Source organism: Littorina saxatilis, linkage group LG5 (assembly GCF_037325665.1).
Source record: "Littorina saxatilis isolate snail1 linkage group LG5, US_GU_Lsax_2.0, whole genome shotgun sequence".
NCBI lineage: Eukaryota > Metazoa > Mollusca > Gastropoda > Littorinimorpha > Littorinidae > Littorina > Littorina saxatilis.
Window position 1 is genome coordinate 60,225,304 of NC_090249.1, and position 21,717 is coordinate 60,247,020.

At 42.7% G+C, this 21,717-nt stretch overlaps 1 protein-coding gene across 2 annotated transcripts; it reads right to left on the reverse strand.

The window, feature by feature from the left end:
- Positions 1-793: 793 nt before the first annotated feature.
- On the reverse strand, positions 794-21,558 carry LOC138967608 (ciliary microtubule-associated protein 2-like). 2 transcript variants are annotated; one of them, XM_070340211.1, is made up of 11 exons: positions 21,351-21,558; positions 19,089-19,176; positions 15,401-15,418; positions 12,126-12,296; positions 11,583-11,705; positions 9,828-9,962; positions 7,239-7,382; positions 4,240-4,407; positions 3,510-3,638; positions 2,525-2,649; positions 794-1,527 (listed from the first exon to the last, which is right to left on the reverse strand). In XM_070340211.1, exons 1-11 carry the CDS (start codon positions 21,401-21,403, stop codon positions 1,401-1,403), a joined length of 1,281 nt encoding a protein of 426 aa, XP_070196312.1. In that variant the 5' UTR covers positions 21,404-21,558; the 3' UTR covers positions 794-1,400. The 2 variants fall into 2 exon arrangements, with proteins under 2 accessions (XP_070196312.1, XP_070196313.1); XM_070340212.1 differs by lacking the exon at positions 15,401-15,418 and having other exon boundaries at positions 21,351-21,557.
- Between the last annotated feature and the right edge of the window lie 159 nt (positions 21,559-21,717).

The window sequence follows — 21,717 nt, forward strand, 5'->3', positions numbered from 1 at the left end:
AACAAGGAACATGCAGAAGGGGAAACACCATGACTACTGGGAGGATGATGGTTACAGAACAAGGAACATGCAGAGGGGGAAACACCATGACAACTGGGAGGATGATGGTTACAGAACAAGGAACATGCAGAGGGGGAAACACCATGACTACTGGGAGGATGATGGTTACAGAACAAGGAACATGCAGAAGGGGAAACACCATGACTACTGGGAGGATGATGGTTACAGAACAAGGAACATGCAGAGGGGGAAACACCATGACAACTGGGAGGATGATGGTTACAGAACAAGGAACATGCAGAGGGGGAAACACCATGACTACTGGGAGGATGATGGTTACAGAACAAGGAACATGCAGAGGGGGAAACACCATGACTACTGGGAGGATGATGGTTACAGAACAAGGAACATGCAGAGGGGGAAACACCATGACTACTGGGAGGATGATGGTTACAGAACAAGGAACATGCAGAGGGGGAAACACCATGACTACTGGGAGGATGATGGTTACAGAACAAGGAACATGCAGAGGGGGAAACACCATGACAACTGGGAGGATGATGGTTACAGAACAAGGAACATGCAGAGGGGGAAACACCATGACTACTGGGAGGATGATGGTTACAGAACAAGGAACATGCAGAGGGGGAAACACCATGACTACTGGGAGGATGATGGTTACAGAACAAGGAACATGCAGAAGGGGAAACACCATGACTACTGGGAGGATGGGGGTGGGGGAGAAGGAGTGGGTGGGGAGGGTGGAGGTAAACGCTACGTACAGTGGTAACAAAGACATTCTTTCATCATGAAAAAACACACCAATCAATCGCATCTTCCATTCCAAACATTTGCCCAGCCAATCACACATACTGTATATTTCCTTCTATGGACAGTTTTTTGCCAAAGATAAAATTGGAAAGAAATTAAATTATCTTCCCATGTTGCTAGTTTTCCCAGAAAATAGGGGAATATATCTTCTACCAAATGATGAGGGTAGCTGACTAAAACTTGACATCATCACCCTTTTGTTATTTTCAAGCAATAACATCAATCGGTAATGCAAGCTTCTACATTTGTTCATTCGTTTTATAAAAATGTATTATAACTATAGTTTGGGGACGGGAGCTACTGATCTGACAACTATTCAAAAAAAAATGCAATGAACTTATATTACATACTGATTTTATGGTGTCCACAACGACTAGTTTCACTAATTGAGATCTTCGCACTAATCGATTTAAAAAAAATTAAATGAACTATTTTTACGTAACTGATTTGATAGTGTCCATATATACAACTTTAGCTTCACTAGTTGAGAATATATCCTCTTTTTTTTCATGGATGGTTAGAATCTCAAAGGATCCCTCAGTCCAAGATGGATAGCAATGCGACTGTCATCACGCCACCGTGAGTGAACGGTTGAAGGAGTACATGTGTTTAGGTTTCAGTTCCCCAGGTAGGCCTTGCGGTCCGACTAGGTACGACCTCTCTGCCACAGGTATATCCTTGCCGCGAATTCGCTCCCTGTTGAAAAGATCCACACGTCACTTTTTATCAATGTGAATTCTTAAAATGTGCCAGCAAGATTTGTGTCTGAATGCAAAAGAGAAAAGCTGTTTGTTTTTTTGTACAAGGAACCAAGCGATGTTCTGCGTTGTTAAGTTACTTGGTTTTTACGTCCTGGAGAAGCCTCCATAGGTAAAAATGTCCACATGTTTTGTGTGCTGTCCTTGTGTTGGTGAGTACAGATTTGTTTTTTACTTTGTTCATCTCATCCACAGTCATTTTGTTGTTTAGATTAATCAATATCGTGTTCATTCTTATTAGTCGATTGATGCTGTGTGGCAAACGGAATGCTGTACAAATCAAATGGGATGACCAGTCCAGAAATGTAACGTTAAAGTTTGCCGGAAATATAAAAGCAATGCCGGATGCTATATTTCTTTCTTTATTTGGTGTTTAACGTCGTTTTCAACCACGAAGGGTTATATCGCGACGGGGATGCTATATGATTTCAGAACTCTGAAATAGTGTACGACTGTACACACATGCCATTTAATTAACGGATGAAGGTGAAAGTGGTGTGTGTGTGTGAGAAAGTGGTGTGTGTGTGTGAGAAAGTGGTGTGTGTGTGAGAAAGTGGTGTGTGTGAGTGAGAAAGTGGTGTGTGTGAGAGAAAGTGGTGTGTGTGTGAGTAAGAAAGTGGTGTGTGTGAGAGAAAGTGGTGTGTGTAGGAAAGAGGTTTGTGTGTGTGAGAAAGTGGTATGTGTGTGTGTTCATGTGTTTGTGTGTGTGTGAGAAAGTGGTTTGTGTGTGTGTGTTCATGCGTTTGTGTGTGAGAAAGTGGTTTGTGTGTGTGTGAGAAAGTGGTTTGTGGTGTGTTCATGCGTTTGTGTGTGAGAAAGTGGTGTGTGTGTGTGTTCATGCGTTTGTGTGTGTGAGAAAGTGGTGTGTGTGTGCAAATCTTCCTACTCATGTCCATCTAAAGTGGGTCTGTACTCGTACAAGAATAAACTCTTACTTGAGGAATTTCTCAAAGACGAAACTGGGTTTGCCACTCTTGGACTTGAAGACACTGTGGTTTCCATTACGATGCTGAGCCTCCTCAAACTTCTGGATGTCATAGCGACCTGCTCCCACGGGGTTCTGTAACGCACAAAACTCAACATCAGTTTAATTAAACTACACCATCTTCAGCCTTCTTGGAAAGGGTGTGCAAGCATGCGTGCTTGCATACATGTGTACATGTGTGCACATGTGTGTACATGTGTGTGTGTGTGTGTGTGTGTTTTGTTTACACTTCAAACATGTCCACAGCAATGTTACAAAGGCTTGTTGTATTGTTGAGAAATAGAGTAAGAATGTAACCCCCTCCACCATCAAGTAGATATAAAGGACAATTAGGGCAGAAATAGAGTAACAATGTAACCCCCTCCACCATCAAGTAGATATAAAGGACAATTAGGGCAGAAATAGAGTAACAATGTAACCCCCTCCACCATCAAGTAGATATAAAGGACAATTAGGGCAGAAATAGAGTAACAATGTAACCCCCTCCACCATCAAGTAGATATAAAGGACAATTAGGGCAGAAATAGAGTAACAATGTAACCCCCTCCACCATCAAGTAGATATAAAGGACAATTAGGGCAGAAATAGAGTAACAATGTAACCCCCTCCACCATCAAGTAGATATAACGGACAATTAGGGCAGAAATAGAGTAAGAATGTAACCCCCTCCACCATCAAGAAGATATAAAGGACAATTAGGGCAGAAACAGAGTAACAATGTAACCCCCTCCACCATCAAGTAGATATAAAAGACAATTAGGGCAGAAAAGCAAGTGCATATCGGTACACAGAAAATCTGCAATGTTTCTTAGGAGAGGGGAGATAACCTATTTCAAATTCTTTTTGCTTGTCATATGTGCACATTTTCCTGTTCTTTCTTCCTAATCACTCCTAAGTACAAAGAGCAAGTGAAAAAAGAATTGTGGGCCACTCACAAAGTTTCCAGTGAAGAACTTCTGAGCCCTGCGGTCGACTCGCTCGGCAGAGGAGAGGAAGCCGGGCTGCTTGTGGTTCTTGGGTTTGGTCAGCTGTCCGGGCTCGTAGCTCCCGGGACCGGGTACGTTCTGAAATGTGTATTGCAGTTTACATAATTATATCATGTTGTGAGAGAACAGAACAGTTGGTGTCGCAATCTGTCTCTAGGAAAACTGAACTGGAAACGATAGCACAGGGTTAAGGGTTGACGTTGTGTTGCATGGTCTTCAGCCTAACAAGTTTGGAAACATTTCACCTGAGTTTTATTTACCTGAGTTTTTTTCCTTGAAAGGGCAATTTTCAGCTATGGTTATGGCTATATTTGTTGTACACATACACTCTTTTTAATGTTGTATGTTGATCTGTGTTCACAGTGTTCTAGTTATGTTGTATGTATGTATGTATGTAACAGTTAATCTGTGAAACCAGGGAATACGTGTATTAACTAAACTATTTTAGGTAATACATGAATTAACTGTTTTTTTCCGTCAGTTAATTCATGTATTACCTAGTTAATACACGTATTCCCTGGTTTCACAGATTAACTGTAACATATATACACCAAAACCAAATATCTCTTTTGAGATAACAAAGTCAAAGGAACAGGTGTTAAGACAGCCACACACACAAAAAAAGAAAAAAAAGTCTTTTATGTCGATGTCGATGTACAGCTACGCTATTTCCACACACCTGAGCCCTGGGGCACTGTGCCAAGCAGCTGTTGTAGATTCGCTCCACGGGCGGGTTGGGGTACTGTGCCACAGTGCCGAACTTGCCCTTGCGCTTCATGTGCTCGCCGCTCCAGCTGTCCAGCGAAGACTTCATTTCGTACTGACCGGGGCCCAGGTTGGCCAGTTTCTGTCAATGACACCAGATGTTTTGCAAAAGACAGTATATGCTTTCACAGGTACACGTATGAAGATTTTTGTGTGTGTTAGTTTTTCATTGCACAGGATTTTTGACTTCAGATATTTTGACTTGAACAAGTTGGTATTATACTTGTCTCGTCAAAATATCGGACCCTATTTGAATTGCTACGCTTAAAATACAATAGTTGTTAATAATATTGGTCACCACTTTATTATTTTGGCTCTAAGAGCCCATTTATCTTGTTGTGCTCCTTTTCCATATCATACATTCCACGGCTTTGTAAACATAACTCAACTCAACTCAACTCAACTCAAATTTATTAATCCATATGGAAATTATGTTGTAACAATACTCATTTCCAATCAAAAGAATAAGAATGCATACTAAACACAGTCTCACTAACGCAAACAGTCATCCTTCAAGTCAAGTCTGCCAACTCACAACTCACTCACACAACAACAGCAACAGCAATACAATTTAACAAAAACCATAATTCCAATAACAAAAAGACGTCCAAGAGTCCACCTCCACATCCATGCACACGCAAGGTTTACAAAGCACCACATGTCGACTAGAACACCGCACATTTGGGCTACGGTAACACAGTTACTAACAAGAAGGGCAAAGCCCATACGACTCACATGCTTGACCTCGACCTTTAGGGTAACTAAACCTAGCAATGACATCATACACTAAGAACTGCTTTACACATTTTTCCTACCAAAATACATGTGACCTTGACCCAAGGTCAAGGTCATCCAAAGTCATGCAACACAAAGCTGTTAATTCAAGACATAGGAAGTACAATGGTGCTTATTGGCTCTTTCTACCATGAGATATGGTCACTTTTAGTGGTTCACTACCTTATTTTGGTCACATTTCATAAGGGTCAAAGTGACCTTGACCTTGATCATATGTGACCAAATGTGTCTCATGATGAAAGCATAACATGTGCCCCACATAATTTTTAAGTTTGAAACAGTTATCTTCCATAGTTCAGGGTCAAGGTCACTTCAAAATATGTATACAATCCAACTTTGAAGAGCTCCTGTGACCTTGACCTTGAAGCAAGGTAAACCAAACTGGTATCAAAAGATGGGGCTTACTTTGCCCTATATATCATATGTAGGTGAGGTATTCAATCTCAAAAACTTCAGAGAAAATGGGAAAAATAAGAAAAATAGCTGTTTTTTAGGCAACATTTATGGCCCCTGCGACCTTGACCTTGAAGCAAGGTCAAGATGCTATGTATGTTTTTTGAGGCCTTGTCATCATACACCATCTTGCCAAATTTGGTACTGATAGACTGAATAGTGTCCAAGAAATATCCAACGTTAAAGTTTTCCGGACGGACGGACGGACGGACGACTCGGGTGAGTACATAGACTCACTTTTGCTTCGCATGTGAGTCAAAAATACATACTTTACAGATAACCCAGCAACAGAGTACAGTAATAATTATGACAGAGAAACATGATAGAGGCCTCTAACATGTGATTGGTTGAAAGCATGGATAGCTCTGGGAACAAAAGAATTGCGGAAACGTGACGTTCTAGCAACCATAGCCCTCAGTCTACCACTCCTGTCAATGCGTCGAGAGTCAAATTCAGGTTTCAGTGGGTGTGTCTCGTCAGCCAAAATTGAGGTCAGTCGGTCAGTCAGTCGTCTCTGGCAAACTGATTCAATGGTCTCTTGTTTCCTGCCTACAACAGATCCAGCCTTCTTGACTAGCTTTTCTAGCCTGTCACTATCCTGTTTACTAAGGTTACCCCCCCAGCACACACATGCATATGTCAACACGCTACCAACAGTGGACAGATAGAACATTTGCAGGATGTCATTACGAACAGAGAACGATCTAAGCTTCCTTAGACAGTACATGCGCGTGTGCGCTTTCTTCAAGATTTGGTCAGTGTTGGCATGCCATGTGGCATGCCATTCTGACATGTGTCAGAATAAACATGCACTGTTTAACCCCTTCACTGCCCACCTCGTATGTAATACGTGGTCATTTTCGGTTTGTCATACGCCCATAACCGTATCTCATACGTGGGATTTGTGTCAACAATATTTCAGGACATTTCTGAAAACTAAATGGGAGGTAACCACTTTCCAAGTACTTGTAGGGGTTCTAAACACAGTTCTTTCCCATAGACCGTTCAGATAAGTTACTACCACGTGTTGAAAACTGTGTTACAACTGTAGAACCGACTATAGCATTCAGCCGCCATTCACAATGGCGGCCGAAAGTTGGACCTCAACTCGTAGACCTGTTTTCAAGCGATACAGTGTTCTGGAAGCTCTACAAGAAGTGATTTATGGATTACCACACAGAAGAATACTTTTATGGGCTTTAATGTGAGTACCTGATGTTTGACACCAGTTTTAGCAGTGTTTTGTGTGGTTTTACGTGCTGCAATGTGTGTGTGTGTAAGTCCGGAAACTGTAATTTTTGACAAAAATGGTCATTATATCAATTTTTACGATAACAATCACAAACAAAGTCCAATGATCATGTCATCCTATAATAGCCAAGGGTTTAAGCAAAACACATGCCAAAGATCTAAGAGATATCTCAATAAATGATCGAGCAGTGAACAGATTAGTGAACCTACCGAAGAAAGCGAAATTTTGCCCTGGCACACAGCAATACCAAAATGCTGTTATACTGTGGCAGTGAAGGGGTTAAACCAAGTCATGTAGTTGTTTTTCTTCTGATATCTGTTGGTTTGGTCATTGTGGGCAGGTAGTTGTTATTGAGAGGTGTTCGCCAAAGCAGGCTTAATTGACTGCATAAAAGCATAAAATGGAGCACTGACCGGAGCAGCGAAGTGACCATCAGAGATAGGCTTGTTGCGGTCACCAGAGAAGAGATCGTACGGTCCACGAATGCTGGTCATCTTTGTACTCAGCTCTTGCGTTGACGACACAAAGTTGTACGTCCCGGGGCCCAGGTGAGATCCCTGCAAACACAACAACACTGCTTCATACTGTTACCGGGAAAAGAGCGTTGACGACACAAAGTTGTACGTCCCGGGGCCCAGGTGAGATCCCTACAAACACAACAACACTGCTTCATACTGTTACCGGGAAGAGAGCGTTGACGACACAAAGTTGTACGTCCCGTGGCCCAGGTGAGATCCCTGCAAACACAACAACACTGCTTCATACTGTTATCAGGAAAAGAGCGTTGACGACACAAAGTTGTACGTCCCGTGGCCCAGGTGAGATCCCTGCAAACACAACAACACTGCTTCATACCGTTACCGGGAAGAGAGCGTTGACGACACAAAGTTGTACGTCCCGTGGCCCAGGTGAGATCCCTGCAAACACAACAACACTGCTTCATACCGTTACCGGGAAAAGAGCGTTGACGACACAAAGTTGTACGCCCCGTGGCCCAGGTGAGATCCCTGCAAACACAACAACACTGCTTCATACCGTTACCGGGAAAAGAGCGTTGACGACACAAAGTTGTACGTCCCGTGGCCAAGGTGAGAACCTTGCAAACACAACAACACTGCTTCATACTGTTATCGGGAAAAAAGCGTTGACGACACAAAGTTGTACGTCCCGTGGCCAAGGTGAGAACCCTGCAAACACAACAACACTGCTTCATACTGTTGAGGTATGGAGAGGTAAGGAGGAGAACAGAGAAAGAGAGAAGATGGTGTCTCCATTTCCCTGTCTTTCTCTGAGCTTGTTAGTATCCATGAATACATGTTGACCTAAACGAAGTTTCAATTCACATCGAAGATCAAGCATACACCAGTCCTCCGTAAGACAGTCCTCCGTAAGACAGTCCTCCGTAAGACAGTCCTCCGTAAGACAGTCCTCCGTAGGACAGTCCTCCGTAAGACAGTCCTCCGTAAGACAGGTCCTCCGTAAGTGGCTACAAAACACCTCTCACAGTGAAGAGAAAGGCATACCATTCCCTCAAGAGCAGATGCAAGTGGCTACAAAACACCTCTCACAGTGAAGAGAAAGGCATACCATTCCCTCAAGAGCAGATGCAAGTGGCTACAAAACACCTCTCACAGTGAAGAGAAAAGCATTCCATTCCCTCAAGAGCAGATGCAAGTGGCTACAAAACACCTCACAGTGAAGAGAAAGGCATACCATTCCCTCAAGAGCAGATGCAAGTGGCTACAAAACACCTCTCACAGTGAAGAGTAAGGCATTCCATTCCCTCAAGAGCAGATGCAAGTGGCTACAAAACACCTCTCCCAGTGAAGAGAAAGGCATTCCATTCCCTCAAGAGCAGATGCAAGTGGCTACAAAACACCTCTCCCAGTGAAGAGAAAGGCATACCATTCCCTCAAGAGCAGATGCAAGTGGCTACAAAACACCTCTCACAGTGAAGAGAAAGGCATACCATTCCCTCAAGAGCAGATGCAAGTGGCTACAAAACACCTCTCACAGTGAAGAGAAAGGCATACCATTCCCTCAAGAGCAGATGCAAGTGGCTACAAAACACCTCTCACAGTGAAGAGAAAGGCATACCATTCCCTCAAGAGCAGATGCAAGTGGCTACAAAACACCTCTCGCAGTGAAGAGAAAGGCATACCATTCCCTCAAGAGCAGATGCAAGTGGCTACAAAACACCTCACACAGTGAAGAGAAAGGCATTCCATTCCCTCAAGAGCAGATGCAAGTGGCTACAAAACACCTCTCACAGTGAAGAGAAAGGCATACCATTCCCTCAAGAGCAGATGCAAGTGGCTACAAAACACCTCTCACAGTGAAGAGAAAGGCATTCCATTCCCTCAAGAGCAGATGCAAGTGGCTACAAAACACCTCTCGCAGTGAAGAGAAAGGCATACCATTCCCTCAAGTGCAGATGCAAGTGGCTACAAAACACCTCTCACAGTGACGAGAAAGGCATTCCATTCCCTCAAGAGCAGATGCAAGTGGCTACAAAACACCTCTCACAGTGAAGAGAAAAGCATACCATTCCATCAAGAGCAGATGCAAGTGGCTACAAAACACCTCTCACAGTGAAGAGAAAGGCATACCATTCCCTTAAGAGCAGATGCAAGTGGCTACAAAACACCTCTCACAGGGAAGAGAAAGGCATTCCATTCCCTCAAGAGCAGATGCAAGTGGCTACAAAACACCTCTCACAGTGAAGAGAAAGGCATTTCATTCCCTCAAGAGCAGATGCAAGTGGCTACAAAACACCTCTCACAGTGAAGAGAAAGGCATACCATTCCCTCAAGAGCAGATGCAAGTCGCTACAAAACATCCGAACAATGTAAAGAACCTAACGGCCAGGAACTTAACTACCCTTTCTGATTGTGGCCTGAAAATAATGGCTGCATTATATGTCAGTCAATTGTTGTTTTTATCATGAACTCACTGTGCAGTAAACATTTTTTTTTCTCTACATGACTATACAGCATACTGACCACTGAGGGCTGGTGTCGAGGTCCGGAGTAAGCGTCCATCATGCCCTTGGTGCTCATTGACCGCAGCGCTTTCTCCTCAATCTCCGTGTGAGGGATGCCGCCCTTGCCGTACGTGCCAGGCCCAGGGAGGGCGTTCTGTAAGGTCAAAGTGTCAGGCAGTTGAAACTCCAAACTTTTACACACACAAATTGTGGTTGTTAATGCTCTGGCTGTTTCAAGCTAGAGTTTGGCAGACAATCTGATGGCAGAGACAATAACGAAAGGAAAAACACTGCATTAGCTGCAAACAAGGTGACCTTATTCTTCTTCTTCTGCGTTTATGGGCTGAAACTACCACGAACACTCGTGGTTTTTGTACGAGTGGATTTTTACGTGTATGACAGTTTTTACCCTGCCATTTAGGCAGCCATACACTACTTTCGGAGGAAAGTTGACCTTATGTAAGAAAATACCATATCTTTGGCATTTGTTTTTAGCTTGCACACCCTTCCTCTAGGTGTTGCTTGATTGAAACATGTCGCTTGATTGAAACATGTCGCTTGATTGAAACATGTCGCTTGATTGAAAGATGTTGCTTGATTGAAAGATGTTGCTTGATTGAAACATGTTGCTTGATTGAAAGATGTTGCTTGATTGAAAGATGTTGCTTGATTGAAAGATGTTGCTTGATTGAAAGATGTTGCTTGATTGAAAGATGTTGCTTGATTGAAAGATGTCGCTTGATTGAAACATGTCGCTTGATTGAAACATGTCGCTTGATTGAAACATGTCGCTTGATTGAAACATGTTGCTTGATTGAAACATGTTGCTTGATTGAAACATGTTGCTTGATTGAAACATGTTGCTTGATTGAAACATGTTGCTTGATTGAAACATGTTGCTTGATTGAAACATGTTGCTTGATTGAAACATGTTGCTTGATTGAAACATGTCGCTTGATTGAAACATGTCGCTTGATTGAAACATGTCGCTTGATTGAAACATGTCGCTTGATTGAAACATGTCGCTTGATTGAAACATGTCGCTTGATTGAAACATGTCGCTTGATTGAAACATGTCGCTTGATTGAAAGATGTCGCTTGATTGAAACATGTCGCTTGATTGAAACATGTCGCTTGATTGAAAGATGTCGCTTGATTGAAAGATGTCGCTTGATTGAAACATGTCGCTTGATTGAAAGATGTCGCTTGATTGAAAGATGTCGCTTGATTGAAACATGTCGCTTGATTGAAACATGTCGCTTGATTGAAACATGTCGCTTGATTGAAACATGTCGCTTGATTGAAACATGTCGCTTGATTGAAACATGTCGCTTGATTGAAACATGTCGCTTGATTGAAAGATGTCGCTTGATTGAAACATGTCGCTTGATTGAAACATGTCGCTTGATTGAAACATGTCGCTTGATTGAAACATGTCGCTTGATTGAAACATGTCGCTTGATTGAAAGATGTCGCTTGATTGAAACATGTCGCTTGATTGAAACATGTCGCTTGATTGAAACATGTCGCTTGATTGAAACATGTCGCTTGATTGAAACATGTCGCTTGATTGAAACATGTCGCTTGATTGAAACATGTCGCTTGATTGAAAGATGTTGCTTCTTTTCTTTAATATTGCTGTCAAATTCTGTTACTTGCAATTTCATGTATCTCGAGTGAGGAGACTGATTTAGCTACATTATATCAATGTCTCATTCAGAAATGAATGAATTAAATGCTTTGTAACTTCCTAATAGAAGCTGACAGCACTCACAATGATCTCACGGCCAAAGCGACCGGCCCTGCCATCACAGATGCCTCTGACACTGCACGGCTTTTCATCCAGCGTCTGCACAAAGTCCTTGATGTTGTACGACCCGGGGCCCAGCTTACGTTTCTGTAACAAACAAACAAATATTAGCTTTGTTATACATGTCGTTGGTTTAGCCAGGGACATACCATGAATTTGTCGGGTCTATGTCTCTGGTTTAGCCAGGGACATACCATCAATGTGTCGGGTCTATGTCTCTGGTTTAGCCAGGGACATACCATGAATGTGTCGGGTCTATGTCTCTGGTTTAGCCAGGGACACACCATGAATGTGTCGGGTCTATGTCTCTGGTTTAGCACACATAGGGTTCCCATAACAAATACATGTAGAGTTCTCCTAAGAACTTGCAGTAGGTAAGAACTGGGGGCAAACCGTCAGTGCCACAAATTGTAAACTCTGAAGTTTAAATTATTTCCGGAATACGGCTATTAGCTCCTCTCTAATTTCTCTCTCTAAGTCTCTTTTCACTTGAGCAAAGCTACTCACCAACATCTGGCGCTCCTGCCACTGGTCTTTGTGCAAGAGGTGCGGCAAGGCTGCCATGCGCTCCACTTCGTACTGTCGGGACCACCCTGGTCCTGCCGCCCGCTCCTCCACAGCCTTGGGGTGGAATCCACCCATGTCTGGCTGGTACATACCCGGCCCCAGCTTGCGTGTCTGCCAAACAGCATTGGACGTGTTAGTAGTCTTTGTCAAGCTGGTACACACTGCTACAGTGGAACCCCCCTTTTAAGACCCCCAATTTAAGACTTCCTCCTTTTTAAGACCCTCCTTTCTCAGATGTTCTGTTCATAGCCTCTATCATTTAAATGTACCTCTATTTTAAGACCTGATTTTCTCAGATTTGTTTAAGTTGTAAAGGGGGGGGGGGGGGGGGGGGAGTTCCACTGTAGTGTGTCTGTCACAAGCCGCAAGGTCACATTTTATTGAGGATGAATTTAAGCAGTAGTTTTGGGTACATATTTCCCTGGTAAAAATCTGACAGTATAGGTAGAACAATCAATATCCCTTCAAGTGTACTGGTTGAAATTCCACTTGAAAATGTATTTGTTCCACAAATTATTGCATGCTTTGCATTGGTGAGTCATTTCCCTTTTGCATATGGAGTCTTAAGCTTGAGAAGCTGTAAGCCAAATAAATGCTAACAAATGCATCATTGTGTGCGTACTCTGATCAGAACTGCCATCTCTTGAAGAGTCAGCAGTAAGTACAATAGGCCACCAATTTTAATACCTGCACATTTCTACCGCGAAGAACTAATTAAGCCAGATGGATTCAAGATAATCCAATCGCTATTACCACACTCCAAATATGAAAATGAAATACAGAATCTATTCTGGAACAAAAATATGAAAAGTGTTTTGACAATGCTTCAGGTGAAAGCATTCAAAAATGTAAAAGTAAATAAAAAGAAGTAACTTCCAATCTAAACTATCTGCAGAAGAAACTTCCTGAAGAACGTAAGAAGACAAAATACATTAAAACACTGCGCACCTGCAAACAAAAGAGCCTGCTTTTACTGTAAAAAATATACAATGTAATTTAATTTGTCTCACACCGTAACTTTTAAAAGACACAAAAGAAAGCACTTACACAAAAACAGTGTCCATCTACTGTACACACACAGTGTCCATCTACTGTACAGAAAAGCAGGGGTAATATATTCTAGACTAAGATAGGTGTATATGTTAGAAATAGGACTGGTGATGGCTGGAAAAGAGTTATGAATAGAGATAGCCCTCTAAATTGCTAGAAAATACATCACAGTCTGACCAAGTTAAAGAGCAAAGAAAAGTGGTTTGATGCTACACCATTACATGTTCTATTATTTACATCTACCTGTTTCACAAGAGAAATGATTTTAAGAGTATACACACAAACTACATGTGCTTATAGAAATATTGGTTTGATGCAGTATGTATATTTGGTTTAGTATTTAAGCCTTTTTACAAATAGACGATTTTTGGAAATAACTCTGTCGGGTTTGTATGGGTTGTGAAAGAGTGAATACCCTTGCTTTTTCAGGGACAAATAAATTCACACACGTTTCAGACACACCCCTCGCTAGTGATTGGCCCCTCCAATGTTTGTCCATGTAAAAGCAAGGGTATTCACTCTTTGATAACCTACACAAACTCGACATTTTGTGTTTAATTTGTCTATTACCACTCCCTACATGAAACATTTGTAGTTCATACATTTTTCACTGCCATAGGGACTTAACCTGCTCATGTAGCCCACAATTTGCCACTAGTTTTCTTGGCACAATAGATATACAATATGTGTGTAGATTTAATTTGTCGTACATTCTACATATAATGTGGCGACTGATTGCTTTATTTGGAAACTCCCACTTCTTGTATGATTGCTTGTTCTTCATAGCGGTTTGCCAAGGCTTCTGGTTTGTTATGTTATATGAAGTCTTATATCGCGCGCGTATCTCCAGACTCGGACTCAAGGCGCAGGGATCTATTTATGCCGTGTGAGATGGAATTTTTTACACAATACATCACGCATTCACATCGACCAGCAGATCGCAGCCATTTCGGCGCATATCCTACTTTTCACGGCCTATTATTCCAAGTCACACAGGTATTTGTAAACATGATTGTTCTTCATAGCTGTTTGCCAAGGCTTCTGGTTTGTAAACATGATTGTTCAAAATGTGTATACTTTACACATTTATAAACAACTTTGAAAAACCAGTTCAGTTCACTAAAAGTAAATCTTTATGCTGCACTTACACAAAACTCACTAAAATGCACTATTTGCAACATCCTACAAGCTTCCAAGCAGATAAAAATGAACATGATAAAGAAATGGCTGCAAAACCAAATAGTCTCTTTCTTCCCGAATGTCAGTACTGCTGAATCCATTCGAAATATAAAAAATAATAAAAACATAAATACATAAAAATATCAGGAAAAAGCTGCTTCAACGCTGATTATAACAGTATGCACTGAGAGCAACAAAGTCAAATGTTGCACCCCCACTGTTTGGCAAAGACACAACAGAATAAACACAAGGACTGGGTGGCCGAGTGGTAATGCACTTGCACTCGGAAGCGAGAGGTTGCGAGTTCAACCCTGGGTCAGGGCGTTAGCAATTTTCTCCCCCCTTTCCTAACCTAGGTGGTGGGTTCAAGTGCTAGTCTTTCGGATGAGACGAAAAACCGAGGTCCCTTCGTGTACACTACAGTGGGGTGTGCACGTTAAAGATCCCACGATTGACAAAAGGGTCTTTCCTGGCAAAATTGTATTGGCATAGATAAAAATGTCCACCAAAATACCCGTGTGACTTGGAATAATAGGCCGTGAAAAGTAGGATATGCGCTGAAATGGCTGCGATCTGCTGGCCGATGTGAATGCGTGATGTATTGTGTAAAAAAATTCCATCTCACACGGCATAAATAAAAATCCCTGCGCCTTGAATATGTGCGCAATATAAATTGCATAAAATAAAAATAAAAAAATAAAAAATAAAAAAATAAATCCCTGCGCTTAGAACTGTACCCACGGAATACGCGCGATATAAGCCTCATATTGATTGATTGAAGCATTATATCTAAAATGTGATGTAAAATCACTGTTTGTCACTCTGCAACAAAAATGATTTTAAAAAGCATTAGCCTGATATTGATAAAAGAAAACAATTAAGCTATATAAAAAAAGGTCTTTGACATAAGAAATGAGGAGATTAAAAGAAGAAAACATATACTAAATGTGTGGAGAGAAAAAGACTCTGGAGATATGTTACCTTACCTTTCCACTCTGTTCTTTCTAAAAGTAAGAGTTTAAAAAAACATTTTACATGTATGTACATCATAACATACATTTTAAAATGATACAACAAATAACAGATAAATTTACACTGCAAATAAAGACATTTAAGCCTCAATCTTAAATGTTGTTATGTCGGGCGAACGACGTACTCCTGTATGCTGAATTGGTTTTATTCCTATTCAGCAGGCTACTGTGTCAGCATTTTGGGTTATTCTCAAACAGCTTGGTCGGGAGACAAAACACCCTGGATGATAGACCAGCACCGAAATTGGGGCGCAATTTCTAGCTCCAGTTTTCTTCAATTTTCTAGCTATACTAGTCACCTTGGTTTTGCTCGACCTACAACAGTAGCATAGCAGTTTCAATTTAAAAGCAATTCACTTTTTACATCGATTCGACGAGGAGAACGAAGTTTTGGTAGTGTCTGACGAGTCACATCGGAGTCGAGGGTAAGACAAAGGAAAACCGCGGAACCGGCGTCCACGACACCGTGACCTACTTTTTGCTGGGGTGTGGTGAGTGTTCACGGTAGGTAGGCAATACTTTTGACTGACACTTCTTCATGGGGAATCCAATCTCTAGGATACCACAACTTTCTCAGCAGTCGCCTTGTAGCTCGTGTATTTTGTAGCAAAATTCGGTCAGCATATTGAAAAGGGGTGATACATGCCGGGAGCTGATCGTCTTAAGCTAGGATTCCATTCTTACGGCTGCGGAGCGGCTCCGGCTCCGGCGACGGCAACGGCATCCGGCTCTGGCGAGAAAAACGCATAGTCGTGAACCGTATATAACGGCGACGTCGTCCGGATATGTTCTCTTCCCGCCAATGCCGCCATGGCTCCACATTGGTCTCGTCTCATGCAAACTGTCATTCATAATGAAGAACAATTTATGTTAATATTATTAGCGTACCGCCAAATGAAAAAACGCCAAAAGAGACGACATCGCTGGTGGGTGCATGTCATTTTGGAGAAAAGACGGCAGTTTGGAACCTATCACCATCTTGTTCAAGAACTGCAACTCGATGGCGAAAGATTTCAGCAGTATTTTCGTCTCTTTGTGCTCGGAAAAGCTCTGAGAAAAACGCGGGAAAAGAGACACGCCCACAAAATACCAGACGGCGTCCGGCGACGGCAGTCCAGAAAGCTGCATGGAGCTTTCTTGAAAAAACGCACGCACGCCGGGCCGTCGCCGTCGCCATCGCCGTACCGCACCCGTGTGAATGGGGTCATCCCTTCTTTCATCGATGTTTTTCAAATTGCCGTCGCCGCTGCCGTCGCCGGAGCCGCACCGCAGCCGTAAGAATGGAATCCTAGCTTTACGCACACTGTCGAAGTGACCGAGCAGCGCCACTCATAATAGTCGCAGAAAAGGGGGGAAGTTGGTGCTAGTAAAGGCCGGGGGCATGTTGTAATTTGCCTGGTCACGTTTACAGGGATAGGAGATGGACACCGCAGTCAATTTTGGTACAGCACGACAATTTGGAAAACACGACGGTTTCGTTTTGCCATGTAAGGGTAAATTAAAGGAAGGGAGGTAACTACCGGATAACAGAGTACCCGTCATAGGGGGTCACAAGTTACCTCCCATGTAGTGCTGTACTGTTTTCAATGGGAACTAAGGAATTCGAGGACACAGTGATTACTAATAATGAAGGAAAAGCAATCACAATAAGTTTGAAAAGTTTAATATCAAACGCAGACATGTTTTTAATTGTCGAATTTAGGGGGGACAAGTTCTACTAAAAACTACTTGGGCAAGAACCTTAAATAATTAGGGGGGGGGGGCTAAAGCTGTGGTCTCATCGGGCTGGACCTTGCCGCTACAGAAACGGCAGAAGGAAGAACAACACTGGGTTCTAACACGGTAATTCAACTAGTTATAGTCTGAGTGTTACAGATGTCTGGGAGAGGACGACCTCAACGCCGGGGGGGCTGGCAGGCGACCAGCCAGACTGAGGTCACGCAGCCCAGTGCAGCAGCAAACAGGGCCGAGTGGGCATGGGCAGCCAGGACCGAGCCAGCGAGACGGAGACCATGGGCAGCCGGGAGCGAGACTGTGGCCCTGGGCGGCCGGGCCCGAGCCAGCGAGACTGGTGGGTTGATGGGCGAGAGACCAGACAGGATGCGACAACATCGTCGGATGCCCGCACTCCAGCGCCCACGAGCGGAACCGATCCAAGTACACGGGAATTACGTGAGAGGCTGAGATTTTTGGAAGACGCTTTCGAGAAAGGGGCGGAAGGACACAGGGGTCATAGAATGGACCACCTCTCTATAACAGTGGCACATGATGTCAGAAGAAAGATTGTGGAGGGGAAATCCATCGACCTGGCAATTCTCCTTGCCAAATCCTTTATGGACAGGCAAGAGGACAGGCAGACAGTGGCCTATGTCTTGGAGTTCCGTATTGGAGCTGCAACTACAGCTGTCATAAGCGGTAGGACAATGGAAGAGATAAAGATATTGGGAAGGTGGAAATCACAAGCCGTACGGGTATACATAAGGGTATAACTTAGGGAACCCAGTGACACAAGATGGCGGATTTTCACAGGTTTCGTAAATTGGGCAAGTTGTTAAAATCAATTCGCAACAATAACAAGTGTTCATCTGAAGGGGGGGGGGGGGGGGGTAAGTTAGGCGTATAATAGAATAACTTTTCATTTTAAGTTAATCTAGCAGTTGCTGTAACATAAGCAACGACAGCCGGTGCCTCGCCGCAGATGGTGTACACCTCAGCGAGTGGGGCAACACACTCTTTGTTGCGAACTTAGAGAGACAGCTCATAGGTATAATTAGGGCGGGCAGATGTGGGGTAAATTGCTAGCAATTTGTTGGCATAAGATAGACATGGCCACAGGCGAAAGTAATTCTGCTTGGAAGCACACACTATTCAGTAACTTTAACGATATCTGCAGGATCAGTAACTTTAACGATATCTGCAGGATCCTCCCAGGATTGAGCCCTTACAAAAGGCCATGTTGTTGTGGCCTGGTTCAGTGGAGGAGGGTCCTGTGGCTGCACCATTACCGACCTGTATCCATTGCTAGTCTTTCTCACCCTGTGAGAGCCAGGGGTTGGCGTGCTAAACAGAGTGATTTGGTTGGTGGACTCCACCAGATTACTTCTGCAAGTATAGTACGTAATGGGCAAAACAGAGCTGAGACGTCAGCCAGGGGCCTGCTGATTCGCTGGTACAGATGAGGGCAATTGGATACAGAGAAGCGGAGGGGGTGCATTTCTAAATTTTGTGTTTAAAAAAGTGGATAATTGCTGCCTGTGGTTATGTCTATCTCCCCACTCTGCGCCCGATTATGCCAAAAATGATATACAGATTTTCCGTCTTGTTAATCTTTCCTAAAAACAAAACCTTTGTTCAATCTGCTCCTGGAAAAGAAAAGTAAAAGCAAAAACCCCACAGAAGTGAGAAAACAAAATTGATTTGTGCAACTGTGCAACTAATCACGATGTGAATATGCATGTATACATGTACATGTATATTTATTCTCACACATACAGACATGCAAAGATTGGGGGTGGGTGTTGGGGGGGGGGGGGGGGAGGGGACAAGAGAGAAAATGGAGACCACAGGGTTACTCACTCAGTTTTCAAAACCAAACTTATGGAACAGACCACAAAACCAAAAACAGTATATAAATTTTTTTTACCAGTTCATCTGTAGACTTGCGGTCATATGCAGTTTCTGTGAATGAACCCGGCATCTTACTGTTGGGATGCACCCCACAAACACTAAACCTGCATAACACAAAGTAACATAGACAACATTTTACAGCAATAAAAGACAACTTAAAGCCTGGTGATAGCCACACAGACACACACATACATACCGCACACATACATACACACACACACATACCGCACACACACACACACACACACACACATACCGCACACACACACACACATACCGCACACACACACACACATGGATGCTCGCACACTGCTACACCCTCATCCCACCCAGATCATGTCATTTTCAATCACATAGACGATGTTGGGAAATAACTCTGTTAGGTTTGTATGGGTTGTGAAAGAGTGAATACTCTTCCATTTACTGAGGCAAACTTTCCTACATGACATTATAGGGCAGTCACCAGTGAGGGGAGGGTTTGAAACAGGTGGACAAGGAGCACTTGTGGAAAGTTTGCCTCAATAAAAAGCAAAAGTATTCACTCTTCGTCTAGTTCATCTATTCAACACTAAAGTATTGTAGAGTAACTCAAAACAAATTTCGAATGTTTATTCTTCTCTACATAAAAATTCACAAGAAAGAGAAATGATAAAGACAACACTGAGTCTCTTTAATGCTAAAGCCAACTCTTGTATCAGTGCTTACACTGAAGTCAACAAACACTCTTCACCAGGGACATGCTATGCCCAATCATGAAGCTTTATCTTTAGCCAACGCTTAAGCACACTATTTTAGTCAAGCCCGGCCTTTGGCATAAGCTCTTCATGTGATATCGACAGACTGTCTCCCCACTTTACAGCCCTGGTCACCGACACTCTGAAATAACCCCACATGGGGGGCTCTTTAAATATCTGGGCCACTCCAAAGTTTTATGGCAACTTGTCATTTCTTTGCCAGGCCTAATAAGTACCACTAGAAAAGTTTGTGGATAAACTGCCCTGAAATAGTAGGGTCCTGGTCTGGACTGGATTACTGTAGTATTATGCAATACACTGTCTCTCTTCATTTGTGCTCAAAATGACAGGCTTTTAAAAATTAAAAGTTCTTGTTTCATTCACACAATGCAATATATTGTTTTATGCCATTTATTCTTTCACACTATAGGTTTCTTTTAAAGTTTTTCTTTTAATCTTGCAGTTTCAGTTCTCCTTTACTCCAACTAAAGCATAGTTTTAATTTTTAATAGACCGATGGGTCGAAGATCAGGGACTGTATCGTATTGTTTTATCACAATTAAAGGCTCCTATAATGTACCTTGCTTGTTTTTTTTATTAATAGTTTTAATGATTATGCACAAATCAGCACACAATTGAACAGTGAATATGATGGAGAATATGTTTTAAATGTATATCACTTTGAACAAGTTTGACTTATAATCTTCTTTTGATTAATAACCACCTTCAAATAACTAGAACTACTGTACATGCGCTTTTTACAAATAAAGAAATGAACAATGAAAATGAAATCATTTTTAACAAAAAAAACAAAATGTAAAGTTCAAAGTCATGTGTGCAAAAGAATCACACACACACACACACACACTTCACAAACACATGTGTACACACACACACACAAGCACTCCACTAACACATATGCACGCACACACACACAAACACACGGCAATGATAGCCCCAGCAGTATAGATCTGTGAACAAACCTTGCCTCTAACACTGCAAGCATACTTAATCAGCTTATTTTGTTTGTCTGCATTCGTTCCTGACAGGCAATTGGCAAGATCAATTGGTTTATTCAGCTATCAATGGCGACTATTGATTTGGCCAATCTGGCTCTTGCCTGCCGAAAACAAATTCTAATTTGTAGGTGGTGCAACATATCAGGATGTAGCAGACGACTCAACACGGGTCACTTTGAGTCTCTGGCCTCAAGAATGGCCATAGAAAAAAACCCGAATGCAACCTTGTACGTGGCTTCTGGTTTGTAAAAACAAAGTGACCACCGTTGCATACACTGCATGCTCTTCTTTTCTGTAGCTCTCCACGCGATGCTTGTGTTTTTGAGGGGGTGGTGGTTCTGTTCAAGTTACCATTATTTGACTATACAGAATATTATCTTAAAGACAAGACAATCGCCTCTGGTTATTATGTCTGAGACAAGAAAAGCAGAGCACAGACAAAAACAAACACAACCATGGACGCAAAAAATGAGAGTCGAATGCTACTTTCCTCCCTCTCGCGATTCGAACCCCAACTGATCTCACCTTGCGGATTGAGTGCCAAAAGGGGCTCCACTAAACTTTTTCTGCAGATCCATGGCAGCCGTTGTTGATGTGGTACTCCTTTCCGACTGCCTCTGTTCCCTGAAAGATAAGTGCTGGTCCTAAAATCCTGCAGTCGTAACTGTTCTGAGAGACCCCATGCGCGCGCTCAGCCACCCAAGCTTGACCCCGGGGTTGTTTCCAACCAAGCAGCACGCTTGGCAACTGAGAAGTAGCTCGGTGCTCATGCTGATACGCATTCTAGAAGGGTAGTATTTTTCGTTCCTTTTCTTTTCTTTTCGTCAGAGGTCGAGGGAGAAGCAGTGAGGACTTTTTTTTAACACATTGAAACGAAAAATAAGTACCAAAC